The sequence below is a fragment of the Manis javanica genome, chromosome 4 (genome assembly GCF_040802235.1).
Source record: "Manis javanica isolate MJ-LG chromosome 4, MJ_LKY, whole genome shotgun sequence".
NCBI lineage: Eukaryota > Metazoa > Chordata > Mammalia > Pholidota > Manidae > Manis > Manis javanica.
This window is the reverse complement of record NC_133159.1, coordinates 42,541,569-42,561,733: the sequence shown is the minus strand read 5'-3', so window position 1 is coordinate 42,561,733 and position 20,165 is coordinate 42,541,569. Positions and strand designations below refer to the sequence as shown.

The following is a 20,165-nucleotide window of genomic DNA, read 5'->3' as shown; positions in this document are numbered from 1 at the left end:
GGGAGAAGGACAAATAACTCAAACTTGGGACCTAAACCGCCAAGGCCCTGAATGAGTGTCTCATTGGAAGTTTCCAAACCTTTCACTGCATTCTGTGGCCCTACTGTGATTGCACCACATCCACTGCTCTCTAATCTTCACAACCCTCCAGTTACCCCCACTCACAGGTAAGGAGACCATCTTTGAAAAGATAAGCGATGGAGTGCTTGAGTGAAATGGCCAGGCTTCCCCTTCCCCCCAGTTCTTCCCATCATGAGACAGGCACCTCAAGCAGGCAAATGCAGAGGTTGGATTTGAACCCAGAACTTTTCCATTACATCAACAACTCAAGAACTTAGCAAAAAAGGGAAAGGGAAATATTTTGCCTTTTGTGTCCTCAAATCCCAGTTCTCTCTGAGCTCAGACTTAGAGTCGGTATGATTCACAGGATTTGACAGGGGCCAACACAAGAGTTGCATCTCCTTTCTTCTCAACATTGAGCCTAGATTCAAGTGAAGTTAGAAGGACAAGATTTTACAGACTTGAAAACCCACAAACTAAAGATTTAGCATAATGAGAACCAGCAAATACTAAGTGCCAAGCACTGTGATAAATCCTTAAATACCTTAATTAATCACCTCCACCCTGTGGGGAAGGTATTCTCTGTTAGCTGTGCTGCCAGGGGCAGCCACAGGGCATATATCTTCCCCCACAACATGCTCTTCTGTGGAATGCCAAGCCTGTACACATGCTCTCTGGCTGTCCAGTACTGCAGACATAGTACAGTGAAGACACTATAGTTCACCTGTCTGAAGTATAATATGCAGGAAACACTTTGAGTGTCTCTGGTCCAAAGTGGGGGCAGTCCTGGCTTTAGAACCAAATCTTCTTTCAGAAAAGCTGTAAAGACAGAGTTGAGTTTGAAATTTAAGTTTCCTGAATCTATTGTCCTGCTTTGGTTCCTTCATGCTGCCCCTCAATTTCAGCTCCTGTTTAATAGTACTGTAGTGCATGGTGTCAAGTACAGCTTTGGACTTAGACTTGGCTTCAAATGGAAATAAAAATAGCACCTACACCTCACAGAATGTCTAAATTAAATGAGAGAACGTAAAATTAAGACGCTGTACCATACCTGGCACACGGTAAATTCTCTGTAAACAGCAACTATTATAAACTATCACTGAGACCTGACTAAACATCCAGGAAACATTACTGAAATAAAAATAACACATGGCCAAATACTAAACAGAAATCTCTGCCCAGGGAAAGTGCCTTCTAATTCAAAACAGTAACAAAATTCAAGAGGGAAGGAGTAAAGACATATAATATGGCTGGAGAGAACTAGGAGTGAAGGACAAGGCTCTCAAGGGGGTTTGATGAGGAAAAAGGGGAGGTAAGGAACACAGTAAGGGGAGATATGGTGTTGCTTTACTTCATCATCATCAAAGAAAACTATTTCTCTTAACTTTGATCTGAGGGTTCAAAGGCCATTCCTTACTAAATAGTAGTCCTAAATCCTGAGGTTTGACAGCAGCTTGATTTTCTGGGCATTTAGAAATCAAATCACACAGTGATGTTTTGTGTGTATAGATTCCATCCTGATCTTGATCAGAGTGTATCAAAGAACAAGCAGCGTATGATGGAAACACCATAGGCTAATAAGTCCAATAAAGAAAAAGTCTTCTGGGCTCCTTTAACACCCCATACAACTCTTTATTATGGAACTTTTCTTGCTGTCTGTTTTTTATTTCCTTCCCACTGGATTGTAAACCCTCCAGGGCAAGAACTCCATTTTATATTCAGTAAGGTCCCTTTCTAACACTAAAATACCATCACTGAGTAGGTAGAATGAACCCCCAAAGATGTCCAAACCCTAATCACTAGAGCCTGCAGATATGTTACATTATATGTCAAAAGGTACTCTGCAGATGTGACTAGGATCATGGACCTTAAAATAGGGAGATTATCCTGGGTTATTTGGGTGGGCCTAACCTAATCATCGAGCTCTTAATAACAGACCATTCTCTGCTAGAGGTAGGATGAGGCAGAAGGGAAAATCAGGAAGACTTGAAACCTGAGGATGTGACTAGCTTTAGAGATGAAAGCAATGCAGACGTCCTCTAGAAGATGAGAACCCAGGCTGCCAGCAAGGGTACAGGGACTTCAGTCTCACAGCATGGAACTGAATTCTGCCCAACATCCTCACTGACCATGGAAGCAGATTCTTCCCTAGTTTCCAGACAAGAGCCCAGAGCAGCCAACACCTTGACTTCAGCCTCATGATACCTGAAGCAGAGAAAACAGCTCCATCACCCAGACTTTTGAGCTACAGAACTGTGAGACAATTTGTGTAGAGTTAAGCCATGAAGTTTGTAGTAATTTGTTAAGGCAGCAGTAGAAAGCAAATACAAACAAAGAATAAAACTAGAATAAGATAAAGCAGCATTTCCCCACATGTCATTTCACTTAATCTTCAACAAGCATGATGGTATTACCTCCCCCTTATTTTAGGAAACTAGAGCTCCAGGAGAGTAACAACTTGCACAGGTGACCAGCTAATGAGTACTTGAGCCAGTGTTCATACTCAGGTCTTCAGGTTTCCACTCCAGCGAGTTGTCTCCCACACTGTAGCTACTATTCTGTGGCTTTAAGATTCAACTACCTTAAGCTAAATTTAAAATGGACTGAAAAAACAAACAAAAAACAGGCTGCTCTTGTACTTGGAAAACTTAAAAGCTTTTGAGTACTCATTTCTTTGTTTCTCCCACAGATACCTGGTAAGTTCATGGAACAAATCTGCATATAAAAAAGTAAACATTTTTATGACACATAAAAGTTCTGACACATAGAATTGAAAAATATTTTGATAAAAGGCAAAAGGAAATCCTCAAAATGGTGGCTGTCAATGAAATATTCTGTCCCATTCAGATGCCTTTTTAACAACGAGCAAAGTACATCTTCCACAATGAAATGCCCTGATCTACTGGCCCCCTTCAGGAATCTATGGTGGGAGCTTACAGTCCACTCATGAACAATTTTTGTCAGAAATTCCCCTTTCTGTATTTCTTGCCACTGCTTCTAATAATAACTAAGCAAAATAACCCCTCTTTCTCTTTGGTCTTCCCATCGCTCAAATATCTGTGAACTGTTTTCACACCCCGCCCTGGGTACCATTTTGCCAAGCTGAAGGCTCCTTTCAGCCTGCCTAAGTTAACCTTTCTCACATACTGGTGTTGTTTTTGTATCTGAACTTTTCTATATATTTGTTCTAATAAGGTGTGTAATCCTTTAAGTGTTCTGTACACTACAGAAGGTGTCATATTCTAAAAGGCAGAATGTCTTGCCAATGGGTTTCAGCCCCGAGGAAGTTTGCTATGTATTAAGTGAGACTGAAGAACAACAATGGAACATTCTTGGGGTGAAAGGGTTTATACCAAACTTTATTCCCCTGGTGGCAGATTTATCACTAAAATCCCATCCAATCAGAGCGATTTTGCATGCTGTAAGCTGGTCTCTGCCTCTGGGCCTACTTCCGCAGCCATCTCAGTCTGTCCTAGGCCCTGCCACCACACCAGTCTGCTTTCCTGCAGCTTTGCAGCCCTACAGCAGCCATACCACTGTGTTACACACAGCACTGGGCGGAGTTCTTTATATAGTCTATAGCAACATATTGCCCACACGTGTGTAGTAAGCTAGCTGACCAGGCCCAGATGAGAATCCTGGCCACAGGAACCTGCACTTTACCCACACGGAATTATACAATAACTTGCAAAGAAAACTTACCACTGTTTGGTAGTTAGTTAGAAAATTACCACTTACTACTTCTCTGCCTGCAATTTAAATAAAAAGCAGATTACAATGAATCTCCCCCAACTTCATGTCAAAATTTATGGCCAAACTAAAGGGTCAAGCGCTTACTATATGCTGCTTAAAACAGCACTGTGAATATTTACAAAGTATTTAAATGACTATTTATAGAATAAACTAAATGGACATCATTTTTAGAATGTTTTGGATATGATACATTAAAAAAAAATTTCTCCAAGAGGTCTAAAATTCCACACCAGATTAAACTTCCTGCCAAATGGAATCGGATGCCGCATTTCTTCAGGGTCAGAAATCTGGCCCAGTATTCTGTTCTTACCAAGCGCTAAAGAGCTATTTGTTTGACACTGTCTCCAGATAGATAATACTGGACCTTTCCAGGGGATTGCGTAACTCTCTACCGAGAAAAAGGTCTAAAATTTGGCCAGACATGGCTATGGTTCCTGATAATACCTAAGTCTTTCAGGACTCTCAACAGCTTTTTAGTACCATACTCCAAATTCTTAATTCATTATCAGTGCGGTATCTAACTCAATCCCACAGAGTAACTTACCCAGTAATATACAATCTGACTGATTACCCTTTTTTCTGTTCAATAACATGAAGCAATTTCTTTGTGTTCAAAAAACAGCTATGCCATGTGAAGCTAGAATTGGAATCCTTGGCTGAAATGCAAACCTCCTGAAAGTCAAACTAATTTTATATCCATTCACAAAGTTCACAGACTATTAAATTTTAATGATTCTTAAGGAAAATGGAAGGATGTACAGTCCATAAAAAAAGGCCAATTATCCCCAATCCAGCAGGTTATTTCAACAATTGTCATGAAATATTCCAATGAATAAATGCATGTTTAAAATTGTTCTCAAATAAAAGTAGGCACCATCTAGTGAGTACCTATTATGTGGCTTGACATTTTACAGCTAGAATTGCTAATCCTCACAACCAGCAAGGTAGGCTTATTATTTCCTCTTTACAGAGGGAGAAACAGTCTCAGCGTCCTTACTTATTATCTCAAGGCCCCGAAGCTGTTTAAATGCCGGAGCTAGCACCAAAATCCACATCTGATGGGCCCCAAGTTTTCATACTACACCAGGTTGCTCTAAATGTATTATTTTTCTGAAACTGCTAAGGTTTCAGAAGATAAAAGTTGTTAATTATAGATTTAATTTCATTTTTTTCCCCAAGGTGACATATATTAGAGTAACAAGTTTGTACTTATGATTGAACATACTGTGGTATTTTACAATTTAAAAATAACTTATATGATCAAATTTTCCAATACTCATTTGTTCAAGAAACCTTTATTGATGCTTACGTTGATCACATTATTAATATTAGAGATGCAGAGATGAATAACATAGTTTCTACCCTGGTCTGAGATTCTGACCACACTTCAGTGACTCCTCCGCAGCCCCCCACACCTCCATGCTCAACTCTCCGATCATGGTCCCCGTCATTCTTCCTCCACATAATGAACAAGGATTGTAGAAACCCGAGAGTTGGGATTCATCCGGACAAGTAGAGCAACAAGGCTGTTTAATGCACACAACTGCCTAGACCACTTTGTTTTTTAACACATGTAACAAAACCAGAAATAAACTTGTCTTTTCTTATTCATGCTGCTTCCATCTTAAGTTGAAAGATAGTTTGGAGAAGCTGCAAATATTTTTAAAGAAAGAGCAGGATAAATAAGGCTAAAAGAGGATTTTTAATATTCTTTTTCATCATCAGGGCAACAGAAGGTCATTGTAATAGAGAATACACTTCTGTGATGAGGCTCCTATCCTCAGACACGACCCCTGTGAATATAAATTGTTATTCATTCGTTCACTTAATGATAATGAGCCAATCATTTGTGCTGGGGATATCAAAATGAATGCCTGAAATGCAGTCCTTGCCCTTAAGCAGCTCTCTGTTTGGTGAGAGACAAATTACTACAGAGGCATGATTAGCTCTTTGTAGCAAACAGGGACAGCTTCCTGAAAGCTAAGGCATGAAAACGAATTTGCCAAGTGGGGAGGGCAGGAAGAGAACGGTGAGAGTTGGTACAGAGAACAGCATTTGCAAGATGACCTGAGAGCTAAAAGTATCAGCTAATGTGCTTCCTCTGTATTAATCACTTGGAAACTGAGCATATCACTACCAAATGAAACTTCTGTTCTTAATACCCATAGCTCTTTATGAAAACAATTCCAACCTAGCTTTTATCCCTATTACTACACTGAAACTGATTTGTAGTATCACCAGTGATTTATTTCCATGTTGCCAAATTTAATCCAGTACGCACTTTCAGACATCATACTACTTGACCTCACAGTAGCTCAGGACAGTGGACCGTTTTCCACTTTCTGGCTACACTCTCTTCTTGGGAATTTCCCTCCACCTCGGCTAGCCCCTCTTCTTCATCCCCTTTGTCAGATCCTCCTCCTCTACCTGATCTCTAAAGGCTGAAGTTCCTTAAGGCTTACTCCAACCCCCAGCCTACCTCCCCAGGTGATATCATGCATTCCTGTAGCTTGAAATACCACCCATACATTTATGACTTTCAAATGTGTAGCGATCTCCAGCTGAAACTCACTCTGAGCTCTAGCCTTGTAAATCCAACTGCCTCCTTGACATCTCCACTTGCAAATCTCTCAGGCATCTCAGGTAATAAGTTCAAAAGTAGAGCTTATAATTTCAACTGTGCTCCCTAAACCTGCTTGACTCTCACTATTCCAGTCATGACCCATTCACCTATAAGTCATTCTTGTCCTTACATCCAGTCACTAAATTCTTCAGCTCTACCTCAGCCTACTTTTCCAAATCAGTCTCTGCAACAGACACCCTAGTCCAGGACACTATCTCCCTGCACCTGGACATCCACTTCCCAGCCCTGTACCCTAGCGCTTAACATTACACCCTCAATATGCCCTATACATGGTTGGCACTCAATAAATACTTGCTAAATGAATGAACAAGAGACTCAAGTGGGACACAGGAAAACACTACAGAATACCATACTACGTATCACAGAAGCAAGAAGTGGTAGTCATGGGGACACTAAGGTAACGTGTATTTGCTGAGAGACTATGATGTACTAACGCTAACTTAGGCACTTTATATTTTCTCTCTCTAGATTCTCAATCCTCGGAGGTCAATACTAGTATTTCCACTTTACAGATCAGGCAACTGACACTCAACCTGCTCAAGCAGGACACTCAGTAACAGGAGCAATTTTAACCCTGACCTGTTAACCTCCTTCCTCCAAACCATGCTTCCCTAGAAATTAAACTACTATATTTCATCACTAAGTACTTTTCTACTATATATACAAGTTGTACTTGTATGTAAATACGTTTCTATCCTGAGAAACTGTTTTTCTCTTTGGTTTTGGTTTTTTAGGCTCATCTTAATATCTGGGACAAATTAAGGCAGAATATGCAGAAAATCCAAACTAGAGATAAATCAGATATTTTATTGGAACTTTTTTCTTGGTCTTTTCCTTCTCAGAGTAAGAAGCTATTACCATTAGGAAGCATATCTGTGTTCTGAGTTCACTTTATAGAACTTGAGATCAACTTATCTTGGCTTAACTGACTGTCTTGCCCCATCACCAAATGCTGTTCTGCTGGTCACACTCGTAACATGCAGAGCTGAATGGTCTAAGGGGATCGGAACCTGTCCTGATCTGATTAGCACAGGCTCCAAACACCTAAACAAACAAATGAAACCACCCGGCTTTTTACCTCTGACCACCTTTGGGTGAAGTAACATGTTAACAGAAAGGTGGGGCCTGGAAAACTCCCAAGAGTTCTGCTGAGCTCTGAGTAGACTCAGGATCACCAGAGCAGAAGGGAACAATCTACATAAATCACTAACTTTTAACAGCTTAGCAACAGGCCTAGCAAGCAGTTATTTGCTAAGGAGAAGCAAGACTCCTGACTCCTATTCAAGTGCTCTTTTTAAACACACTGCCTCCCTAATAAAGAGCTGTGATTAGGTCAAAGTAACTGTAGATAACATCTAGATAACACAGATTATTTAGAAACTCCACTGTTTCTCGTACTCTCCATCATTTAGAAAACCCCGAATAAAAAGATACACAATAAAAACAAAGGAGATCAGGAAAAGCGATTTTAATGTTCTATTAAACATTCTTCCAAAAGCATTATTTTACCCCATATCTTAATGTTATAAGAATTAACATTAGCATTAGAAAATCTAGGAAGATAAATTAAATGTGGATAATTAATTAAACTCATGAAAAAGGAAAATTGTAACAAAGGACATGAGAGCTTTATAAAATTGAGATTATAATTTCAAAACTGCATCTCAAAGCAAACCATTTGTTCAATTAGTTTTAACAATAGCATTTTATGATACTTAATACTCTGATTTTTCAAGAAGGAAACTTATTTAAAAATATTTTTACTTAAAAATAGGCCTGTGTTCAGCTATAGATTTTTTCCCCCCAAGCACTGATCAAATTTCTTTTAGGAAGAAAATACCATTTTGATGTAAAATTCTTAAGTTTTTTTTTTTTTTAAGACATCCCAGCACAGAATTTTAAAAACTGTCAAGGGGAAATAGATTAAGGTCATTAAGTGCACAACACTAATTACTGCCCAGCTACGGATACTTTGTTTCCTCCCTAGTTCTCCCAAGGAAAACTTGAATTGAATCTTCAGCAGAATAATCCTAAATAAAATTTATAAACAAAATAAGAGCTTTTGTTTACATAGTTTTTCCATTTTGCTGTTCCTAATTTTATTCTGAAACTCAATTTTACCCTAGACCATAATTACCATGTTAGCTTTGTAATGCACAGTTGTACACACTTCAGCAAAGCAGGGGTGCACCGTCAGGCTCCATTCACCTGAGCTGAGGGAAAACAGAATTGGTCACACTCATTTAAAAAACAAATCTCAGCTATTTGCCAATGTATAGTTTCAATCTAATTCTGACAATGAAATATATGGATATATGGATATGTATCTATATATCTCATCTTGATTCTCAATGGTAGGCAAAGGGAGTTCTTCACAGCTTAGCTTTGCCCGGCTCAAGCTGAAGATTTTGTAACTTCATAGCCAGACCCATGTTGCCAGTGATTTTCAGTTTGCCTTGAAAGAAGGCCTGTGAGTAAGAAGAAAGAAAATTTATTAACTTAAGTGTTTTTTTTTTGTTTTGAAACTGCTGATATTTCTAGACTATCCAGCCCTGAGATCATTTATTTATACAGGTCTCTTAAACTTTCTTCAAAATATGAGACTTGGCTTTTTAGAATAGATTCAGTACCAAATTCCTGAAAAGGAAGGATTTTTAAAAGTCATAGAGCAGTCAAGAGACACATCTCTCCCAAATGTCTTTTCTTAAACACTGTCTACCTTAGAAACTATCTACCTATCTGCCTTCCTGAAAGGTAGTACATTTTCCAAATATTAAGCAAAGTGAGTTCATACTAGATCGATTTTGTTTAAAAATAATGTAAGTGGAACAGGAATATAAACTTAAATTTTCAGTAGTCTGCTGGGAGAAAAAACCACATGATTAACACACTTAGAAACTCTTGGGATTCAAAATAATGTGGATGAAATGTCACCAAGTTTTTTCCCTTTTTTGGTCTACACGATAAAGGATTTATCCTTACAGTGGGAGGCCAGGCAGCCTGCCCGAGACTGAGGTGCCTGTGTTAAGCTTTCAATCAGTAAGAAGTATCAACCCAATCCGAAGTCCTTAGATCACATGGTATTTGCTAAATTTATCATGTAATAAAATCCTCATAAAACTTTAGAGAAATAGAAACATTGGGAGCACAGCATAATTTCTCTATATGATTGCAGTCTTCTAACTCATTCGTAAAGGCAAGATGAAAAAATTTCTGGTAGTCTTAGCTTTTTCAGCAAGAACAAAAGCTCTTCTGCCTCATCCATGGGAATGAGCAGAGCTCTGCTTTTTCTACACCTTTTGGTAAGGGTGACTAATTCCTTCTTTTTCCTCCTCCTCTGTCTGGACAAACTAAATATTTCCTTTCTATATGGCACGCAGCCTTCTGTCTGATGACTTAAAGGTCAGATGTCTCAGAACACAATATATTTAACATATGTCCTTTAAAAATATGGACCAGTAGTACCTCCAAGAGAAACTCACCATCTTTCCCTTTGTTAAATTTCAAGAAAAAAACTAACTTTTTTTTACTAATTATATGGAAAAAACATGAATCTTCACCCTTTAGAAAATCCAAACATAAGGATCATTTCATCTGGGCCCCAGGTGTTCCTCGTGTGTGGCTTCACACTGGAGAGCACACTGCTCTGTTTCAACTGTAGCCAAACACTGAAATTCTAAGTTCCACCCCATTTAATGGTTTCCAGTCAAATCCTACACTGAACACAAGGGAAGGTCATTAGTACATTAACAGAAAGCTCTGCCATCTCTATCATTAATTCCTTTGGGTACTAACAGGTGTTCAAGAAAAGTAAGCTGATACTTCACTCCCCAAAACTGGAGGTAAACAGATAAATAGATAATGAGGGCAGCTGATGTGTGAAGTCTGATCACCCTGCCAAGGAAGTGCATGGAGCAGTTGGTGGGAAGGAGGAAGACAGCCAGCTCCTGTACTGGTGGCCTCTATTTTGCCCAGATTTTTGGAGCAAATGCAGTGGGTACAAATGTCAGTTCCAGTGGTATGTTTTCAGTTGAAATATCACAGAGGCAAGTTACTCTATCTCGTCAAAGCATCAACTGAAATATGCTTAGTTGCTTAGAAAAAGCATCTTAAAAAGGAGTATGAGTGGCAGTCAGACTTAGTTGTTTTCTTCATCTTTTGAATTACCAAGGGACCACAGGAACAAGACCTAAAACAAATCAGGCTGAGATTACAATGGAAAGAAGCATCCTAGTTTCTTTCTTGTTATGCTAATGAAAGCTCAGAATGTTGAGTCTGTTCAATATTGTGCAACTAAAGACCCTTAGTAATTTGGGGACCAGGAAAATCTATACAAGGCATAAGTACATTTTAAACAAATACAGTTTAACTGCTGAAAAGCTAAAAATATCAAGCATCATGCTAAACCTGCTGACATCAGACAAATAAGATGTGATTTGTTCCACTGAAACACAATCTAACAGGAAAGAGACAGGCACATTGTGACTAACATGACAAGTTGCTAAACTAACAGTCCAGCAAGCGGCCCAGAAGAGGGACTGGCTGTAGGATCCCCAACAACTTGGAAGGTCATTTTGGAGATAATTATCTGAGCTAATTTTGAAAGACAAGGAGTTAGTAAGAAAGGACAGTTTAGGCAAAAAGAACATGGGCAAAGATACAAAACTGTAAAAGATCATACTTTGTTCACACTGCTCCCTCCCTCCGCCCAGACTGCTACTTTCCATCTGTGCACTGCTGACTCCTGGTCACCCTTATGTCTCAGCTCCAGTGTTGCTTGTCTGTGATGGTCCAGGAAGACATGGCTGCTCCATCCGCTACCCTCTCCAGACCACATGCCAGGCATGGCACCTCAGATACTTGGCTGCATTTACTCTTTTGCAGATCTGTCTCATACCAAATTGTGGATGCCCTGAGCATAGGAACCATGTCTTATTTATCTGGGTATTTCCAGCACACAGAATAGTATCTGGCACACAGTTTGCTCCACAAATGTTTGTCATTTATTAAATTAACATTTTGGGAAACACTGACTTTTGTGGGTTTGACCACTCTGCAGTTTATGGTATGAGGCTGAGAAAGGAGATGAAGTTGAACAGGCTAAAAGACCCACCTACTGGAAGGATAAGAGCTCCATCATACTTACCGACTGAGGATTCATTTTACCAGTCATTAAAGCCAGTAAATCCGAGTCAGCCATTGTGATTGTGCAGTCAGCCTTCTTATCTACAACAGAGATATGTAGGAGAAAGGAGAAAAGGAAAGCATTCTGTTTCATGTATATTTATTAGTCAAAAGCCACTGACTGCAAAAGAATCACATCTAATACCATAGCAGTGTGGGGAAATTGGTATTCATGTATACTTCTATGGCAGACTGGTAAAATGTGGCATAAATCACAAGCAACCTCAGTATTTTAACACGATGAAATTGATTAAATAAATTATGGTATTCAAATAATGGATACAATGCAGCCATTAGATAATGTGGTTCTACATTTATTGACCTGACAAAATTTTCATGTTATACCGTTAATGATACTGTTATATAAGCCAATTACAAAACAAGTTGTAAGCATGGTCCGTTTTTGCTTAAAAGCAGACATGCATTACATATGCATAGGAAAAATATCTGTAAACTTAGACACCAATATATTGGTAATCGTTACTGTGGTGCACAGACTCTAAGGTGCCTCTCCCAACCCCCACCCTCCTGGTGTTCATGCCTTTGTATAATCCCCTTCCCTTCAGTGTGGGCAGAACCTGCAACCTGCTTCTGGTCAATAGAATGTGGCAAAGGAGATGGGATGTCATTCCTATGGTTGCTATGTTTTATATATAAGATTGTCTTGCTAGTGGACTTACTCTCCTGCTGGCCTTGAATAAGCAAGCTGCTGTGCTGTGAACTACACATGGAATGGGGCACATGGCAGGGTACTAGCCTTTCAGAGCTAAGGGCAGACTCTGGCCTATAGCCAGTAAAAAACTGAAGCCATCATTCAGAGCTGCAAAGAAATGAATCCTGTTACCAACCTGAGTAAACTCCGACATGACCTTTCCCCAGTCCAGCCTCCAGATGATAACCCTGCCCTGGCCAACACCTGAACCGCAGCCCGTGAGACCCTATGCAGAGACCCAGCTAGGCTCTCCTCAGCCAGCTTACCCATGGAAACTGTGAGATCATAAATGTATGCAATGTTTTAAGGCACTAATTTGCTGCAAGTTGTTATGCAATAATAGAAAATTAATATAGTTATCTAGATCAGGGGTTAATAAACTTTTTCTGTAAAAGATCAGACACTAAGGATTTCTGCCTTTTTGGGCCAGTAGGTCTCTATCTTGACTACTGAAGTCTGCCTCTGTAATGTAAAAACCACCATAGATAATATATTAACAAATGAGTGTGACTATGATCCAATAAAACTATTTTCAAAACAGAAAAGAAGATATTTGCAATTCACATAACCGATAAAGTTGTATCCAGAATATATTTTAAAAATTCTACTACTCAATTAGAAAAGGTTAGATAATCCAACACAAAAAATGGGCAAATAAAAGAAGATCTCTAAATGGGCCAAAATAGCACATGGAACATGCTCAACCTCATTCCTCACCAGGAAAAGGCAAATAAAAAGCATGGATGACATACTACTACTACCTACTAGAATGAATGGCTAAAAAAAAGCATACCCATGCTGGTTTGGATGGGAGCAACTAAAGGATCAATACAATGCTGGAGTGACTGTAAAATCACTCCACTTTAGAAAACAGTCTGGAAGCTTCTTGTAAAATTAAACATAAATATGCCATATGATCTCACAATCCTAGTCTTAGGTATTAATGCAATACAAATGAAGACACATGTTCGCACTAAAAACTGTATGTTAATGTTCAAGTGGCTTTATTCAAATTGTTAAAATCTAGGGGAAAAAACCAAATGTGCATCAACTGGTAAGTGGATGAACTATTCAGCAACAAAAAGAACAAACTACTGATGAAACATGCAACAGTATGATTGAATCTCAGTGAAAGAAGCAGGCTCAAAAAGCTACATACTATGATTATATTTCTGGAAAAAGTAAAAACTACAGGGACAGAAATCAGGTCAGTGGTTGCCAGTGCCTGAGGGTGGAAGAAAGGGATTGACTACAAAGAGACATAAGGACACTTTTTGGGGTGATAGGAATATTTTATATCTTGGTTTTTGGTGATGGTTACACAACTATATGCATTTGTCTAAATTCACAGAATTGTACATCTAAAAAGAGATTTTATTACACATAAATTATACCTCAGTGTCTGACTTAAAAGTAACCGACAAGCCAAAGTATTATAAAAAATGTGGAGCAAATGAAACTTTCATATAATGTGGAAGAGAATGTAAAATAGTATATCCATCAAAAAACTTTATTTATACTGTACCTTATGACCTAGTATTTCTACTCCTGGTTATAGGCCAAACAGAAATGAGTATGTTATGTCCACTAAAAGGCACATATGAGAATGTTCATAACAGCTTTATTCATAAGGCCCTAAAATGGAAACACTGTAAAGATACATAAGTAATGTATAAATAAATTCTGGAATGAATAAATAAATTCTGGTGCATTCACTTAGTAAAAGTGAACTACTGCTACACCTAACAATATCAAAGAATCTGACAATGCTAAATGAAGGAAGTCAGACATAAAAGAGTAAATATTGTATGGTTCCATTTATATGAATTTCTAAAATTCAGAACAGTGGTTCCTTTTAGGAATAGATGGTGATGGAAGAGGCTTTGAGGGGAGCTTCTAGAATGCTGGTAACATTCTGCATCTTGATCTGGGAGATGTATTCATTTGTAAACATTTATCAAGCTGTACACTTCAGATTTATGCCCTTTATTACAGGCTAGACTTCAATAAAAATTTTACACAAAACAAAAAAATAGACAGTGGGTTGGATTTGGCACACAGGCCATAGTTCGTCAACCCCTGAACACAGATGGTGAGATTACAGTCATTTTTTCACTTTGTTTTTTCTATTTTTTTCTTACAGAATATATATTATATAAAGTTTTAAAAATATTAATTTAGTATCATGAAAGTAAAATTTTTTTAAAAGACTACAACAAAGACTCCAGTATTTCACTGCCAGATCAGCCATATCTACCTTGGATAAATGAGAGATTACGTGCAAAAGGAAAAATTCACCAAGAAAACAAAATTTCAGCAGTGTTTTCAGGCAATCGGTGTAACAGTAGTACTTGAACAGGTGGCTCCTCCTCAAATTAAAGTTGCCTCTCCCCAAAACCAAGTCACTTTCTATCTTACTATTCTATTTTTCTTCATTGCACTTATCTGGTTACTTTACTTATTTGTATATATATTTTCTATTTGTATTTGTTCAGTAGCATGAAAACTTAAGGAGGATAGAGCCCTTATCAGCTTTGTTTACTGATATATCCCCAGGTCCTTAAAGAGTGCTTAACACAGAAAGAGCAATCAACAGATAACTGTTGAATAAGTAAGTAGATTATGTAAAATTCGAAAGATTATCAAAGTATGGCCCAATAACTAATCAGATAATCTTTGCCTTACAAAAGAGGGGACTTAAAACAGATAGGGGCAGCTATGATCTGAATGTTTGTATCAGCTCCCCAAAACTTATATATTGAAATTCTAATGCTCATGCAATATTATGAGTAGGTGGGGCCGTTGGCAGGTCATGAGGGTGTAACCCTAATGAATGGGATTAATGCCTTACAAAAGGCTCCACAGAGAAACCTACCCCCTTTCACCATGTAAGCCTGCTGAGAGAAGGCATTTGCTGTGTACCAGGAAGAGGGCCCTCTCCAAACATGACCATGCCAGTGCCTAGATCTTGGACTTACAGCCTCCAGAATTATGAGAAATAAATTTCTATTCTTTATAAGCTGCCCAGTCTGTGGTATTTTGTTATAGCAGCCTGAACATACTAAGATGGGTGAGCTGTTAAAGCATAGCATGACCATTATTAAATAATTAAAACAACACTGAAAGTTAAAAGCTTTTATTATATGTCTTACTCAGGGATAACTCCTAAAAAGACTGAAATTCAATTGCCATTTCATCATTGCCTCTAACAAATTTTTCTTATTATTGGAAAAAAGGTGCAAAACTTCAAAAATGAAGGTATTTATAATCTAAAAGATCCAGTTCTCTTGTAGATTTGTAACATCAAAGAATAGGGAGAAAAAAGCTAGTAAATTGAGATAAGTTAAACTTGATGTATAGTTGGACTTGATCCTAATATTCCAAGAAAAAACTCTTAAGTCATTGGAAAATGACTTCAGGAAGTCAAGTGTGCTACTGCTATAGTATCAGCATTTACTGAGTTCTCACTATGCTGAACACTTCACGTACATGGACCCATCTGATCTTTAGAACAACCTTAGGACATCTGATCTTTAGAACAACTTTAGGAGAGTTGGAGAGGTCAAACAACTTACCTAAGACCACACAGCTGAGCGGCTGAGCTAGGTCTGAAAGCAGATTCCTGCTGCAAAAGCCCATACTCCCAACTCCTAAGCTCTATAGCTTTCTCTTGTTACAGGAATGATACAAACATTCAACAGCTCATTTTTAATTCGGCCTTCACCAATTTATCAGCATCTGATGAATCTCAGATGCTTTCTCAGTTCCCCAAGTCCTTTTGGGAAGTCTTAGACAAGTCTAATATGTTCAAGCAAAATTAACGTTTAACATATGGGTTGGGGAGGAAACAGTGATTTACTGAGCACTTACTATGCTAAAGTGCCTTAAATAATTTATCCTTACAACAGCTCCATGGATAGAAATTATTCTTATCATTTTCTAGATGAGAAAATTGGACTAAGGGAAAGTACACACCTACATAAGTGACAGCCAACATCTGAACCTGGTTTGGGTGTCTCCAAAGGCTATGTATGCTCCCTCTACTATACATTTGGGATGGGAGACTGACACTTTCTATATCATGTTCCCCATAAAGGAGCAGGGTTGGGAACTCAAGTAAGTGCTGAGAGTATAGAATAAAGGAATGAAAGATTAATATGTCATATTAGATGAATCAAAGTTGGCTTTCTGGAGATAATGCTATGTGAGTCATTTCAAAGGAGAGGAAGAGGGGCAGAATTCACAGAGAAACACACCACACCTAGGCAGGAAGAAAAGATGATAGAAAATGCTTACAACGTGTAAGTTCTTAATATAACCATCTACAATAATCATTACCAAAGTCTTAGAATATAAGCAAATGAAATACACTTAAATACATCTTACTTCCATAACAGTAAGTACATGCCACCACATACACACAGTCACACTGTGTACATGCCAAAAGAACTAGCAATTCTCTTTAAGATGCCAGTTCAAACTAGGAGAGGTCATTAATGCTTAATGTAGCTGATCTCTAACAAATGGTCATTTGTTGGCTGATGTAAAAGGAGCTGGCAATTTCCAGTTAGTGGCTTTTACTGGGTAGGTGTATATTTCAAAGCCACGCCTGCCTGCCAACAAGTGTCAGTTTCAGCAGAAATTACCCTGCCGCGGGTAAGATCCCTTCAGGTCTGGGATGGGGGTACCTGATGTGAGGAGAGCTCACTGCCAGAGTACTTGTGTAGGGAGCAGAGGTTTTATAAAATTACCCAATAGCTTTCCATAAACATAACATCTTTCATGATACAAAAGCACCAATCACAATGTTTTTTTAATTTTGGAGAGATTTTTTAAAAATCACCTTAATATCTGCCTGGGCATATCAGAATATAATCTTGAAGTAACTATTAAATCATTTTTAAAAATTGGCACTATTTTGCAGAATTATTTCTAAGAGCTAAAATCTAGATGAAGCATTTGGTTTTTATTCTTATACCACATTAGCATGGCAGCTCACAGGATGAAAACATATAGTTATTTATCTACCCACTCATTTTGAGGGGGAAAAAAAAAAAGACAATAGTTCAGGAACTTTCCACAACAATGCCATGCTGCCCTTACTAGATGCCCTTACTACCTCCTCAACTCTTACTTCAGTAATCTCTAGTTGATTTCCTTATTCAACAGCACCTACAGTACTACTCAACATTTTCTCCTGTCCTCAAGCTCTAAACTCTATTCCAAGAGCTCTGTCAACCTCCTCTCTACCTCAAAATGCACCTGAATACGTGTCTGCCCTCTCATGGAAAGAAGTATGCAGCCCTCCTTGCTAAGGCTAACCCTCTCCCTATGCTCCTGATGTCATCCTCTCCTCCAGGACCTCCCTCAACAATGCATCAATAATGAAACTCCATCTTTGAAAGACCTCTTTTTCCTACAAGGCTTCCAGGTCCCATCAACTTCATCCCAAACATTCGTGGTAACTACCATGTAACAACATCCTTTCTTTCTCACTGCCAAAACTCAGGATAGCCTTTTTGCTCACTTAGTGGTAACATCAGTTCTCCTAATTGTTCTTTCTGCTTCTGATTTCTCCCTTTCCAATTCACCAGGTCTAATGAACCAGCTTCATCCTCTAAAACACAGCTCTTACTTTCACTTTTCCATTTAGAAAGCTATAATGGATTGACTATATAGCAAATCATTTTCAAAGTTCATTAGCATGGTAGTTTAAGCCCTCCAAAAAGTAGATTTCCATCCATCATGCTTCTTAATTGTACCAGGCTCTCTCCAACAAGAGAAACATAACCTACAATACAGCTACCATATTGGATGCTTTAGTAAGCATCATTTATTCATCCTGCTGTTCATTTTTTAGTTATTTATTTTATTGAAGGCCTACCATCTAACAAGTACTCTATCCTAGGCATGGAAAATGCAGCAGTGAACCTAAAGGGCAAAAAGCTCTGCTTTCATGCAGCTTATAATTCAAGTGGGGATGATGGACAATAAACAAGAAAATAAGTAAAACATTATACGGTAAACCAGATGGCAATAAGTCCTATAAAGAAACGTAAGTCAGAAAAGAACAAAGAGGGAACGGTAATGGGGATGTGATTTAAAACTGTGGTTAGGGAAGGGCTCACTGAGAAGGTGACATTTGGGCAAAGATCCAAAGGAAATGAGAAAACAAGCTATGAGGATATTTAAGGGAAGATGATTCCAGGTAGTGGGAACAGAGTAACAAGCCCCTGAATTAGGAATAGCTCACATCTAAGCAAGGCCAGTGTGATGCAGCGAAGGGAGGTAGAGAGAAATATGACAGTGAACACTGGGGCCTGGTCACGTGGTACCACTATATGCACTCTGGCTGTTACTACACATGAGCTGAAAGCCATTATGGTTTTGAGCAGTGGAGGGTCACAATCTGGCTTAAGTTTTAAAGTAATCATTCCAGCTGGTGTGTGGAGAAGAACCTGTAGGGGGCAAGGTTAGAAATAGGGAGACCAGATAAAAAAAATAATGGAGGCTTAGCCCAATGTTGTAGTACTAGAGACCTGAATTTGCTGATGGATTAGATTATGGAGTATAAGAAAAAGAGAAGCCAATGAGGACTTCAGGGTTTCTGGACTGAGGAACTAGTAGAACAGAAGAACAATTTACCAAGATGAAGAAGACAGTAGGAGGAGTATATAATTAAATGGGAGTGGGTAGAAAATCAGTTGTTTTTTTTACATGTTAGCTTTTGGATACCTATTAAGTATTCAAGTAAATTTATCAATCAAGCAGCTGAATATACACCTTGGACTTCAGTGGCTGGGTCCACACTAAAGGTATCTGAGAGCTGTCAGTATAGAGATGGTTTTAAAAGCATGAGACTGGAGGAGATCCCTAGGGAGTAAATGTAGATAGAACTGAGCCTTGAAGCATTCCAACATTTAGAAATTTGGAAATGAGGAGAGAACAGAAAGAGAGGCTAGAAGGAGTTACCAGTAGGTAAGAGGAAAGCCTGGAATTATAATACCTTCAAGGCTGGAAATTAGCCACTGACCCATGAACCAACATGGTGCTCACTAGTGACCCTCCCTGATAAGAAGAGTTTTGGGATAGTAATGAGGACAAAAGCTGACTAGACTCTGTTCAAGACTGGGATGAGAAAAAGTGGTGATAGTGAGTAAAGATAGGTCTTTTGAGGCCATATAACCATGTACTGGACCATATGCCTTACAGGTTAATTAAGAGAGAATCCTCTTAATCCTCACATCAACCCTATGAAATAGGTACCATTTATTATTCCCATTTACAGATGAGAAAACTGAGGCTGAAAAAGTTCAGTAACTTGTTAAAGGCGGAGATCTGTGAGTGACAGGGCTGACTTCAAAACAAGCTTGTCTAATTCCGAAGCCTAAGACTGGTAACTCTGTGTGATGGAGCCTCTCAACCTTTGGGAGGGGGAAGCCATGACCTATTCCTGTGCCCAAGGATTCATTTGTTCTTTAAGAAGGTTCTATACCTCTAAGGTTAGCCCTTTTGTGGAACACCAAAGCACACTCCTGTTTTCCTTTGCAAACTTGTCAGTGTTCCCATAAATGGAGTCATTACTGCACTTACCTGAGTTAGGAAGCACTGATCCTTTGCCATTCTTCACATCCACCACCCAGGTGGCTTCTTTACCACCAGGGCCATCCTTCACCTTGAAGGCAAAAATACCACCAATTTTCTTCACAAATTGTTCCCCTTCCTGGAAAGAAAAATAACACTGGGAGTTATATTGAGTTCATTTCTCTGGCTTTTCCCCCAAATTAAATGTTTAAATAGATACATGATGTG

General features: G+C 38.7%; 1 protein-coding gene across 1 annotated transcript in view; it reads right to left on the bottom strand.

The window, feature by feature from the left end:
- Positions 1-7,910: 7,910 nt before the first annotated feature.
- SCP2 (sterol carrier protein 2) overlaps positions 7,911-20,165 on the bottom strand; it is a 130,489-nt gene continuing 118,234 nt past the window's right edge. Inside the window, exons 14-16 of the mRNA XM_037021795.2 lie at positions 19,947-20,076; positions 11,604-11,683; positions 7,911-8,925 (exon numbers count right to left, since the gene is read on the bottom strand). Coding sequence (XP_036877690.1) covers positions 8,830-8,925; positions 11,604-11,683; positions 19,947-20,076 — 306 coding nt within the window. The 3' untranslated portion in view covers positions 7,911-8,829. The remainder of the gene's footprint in view (positions 8,926-11,603; positions 11,684-19,946; positions 20,077-20,165) is intronic.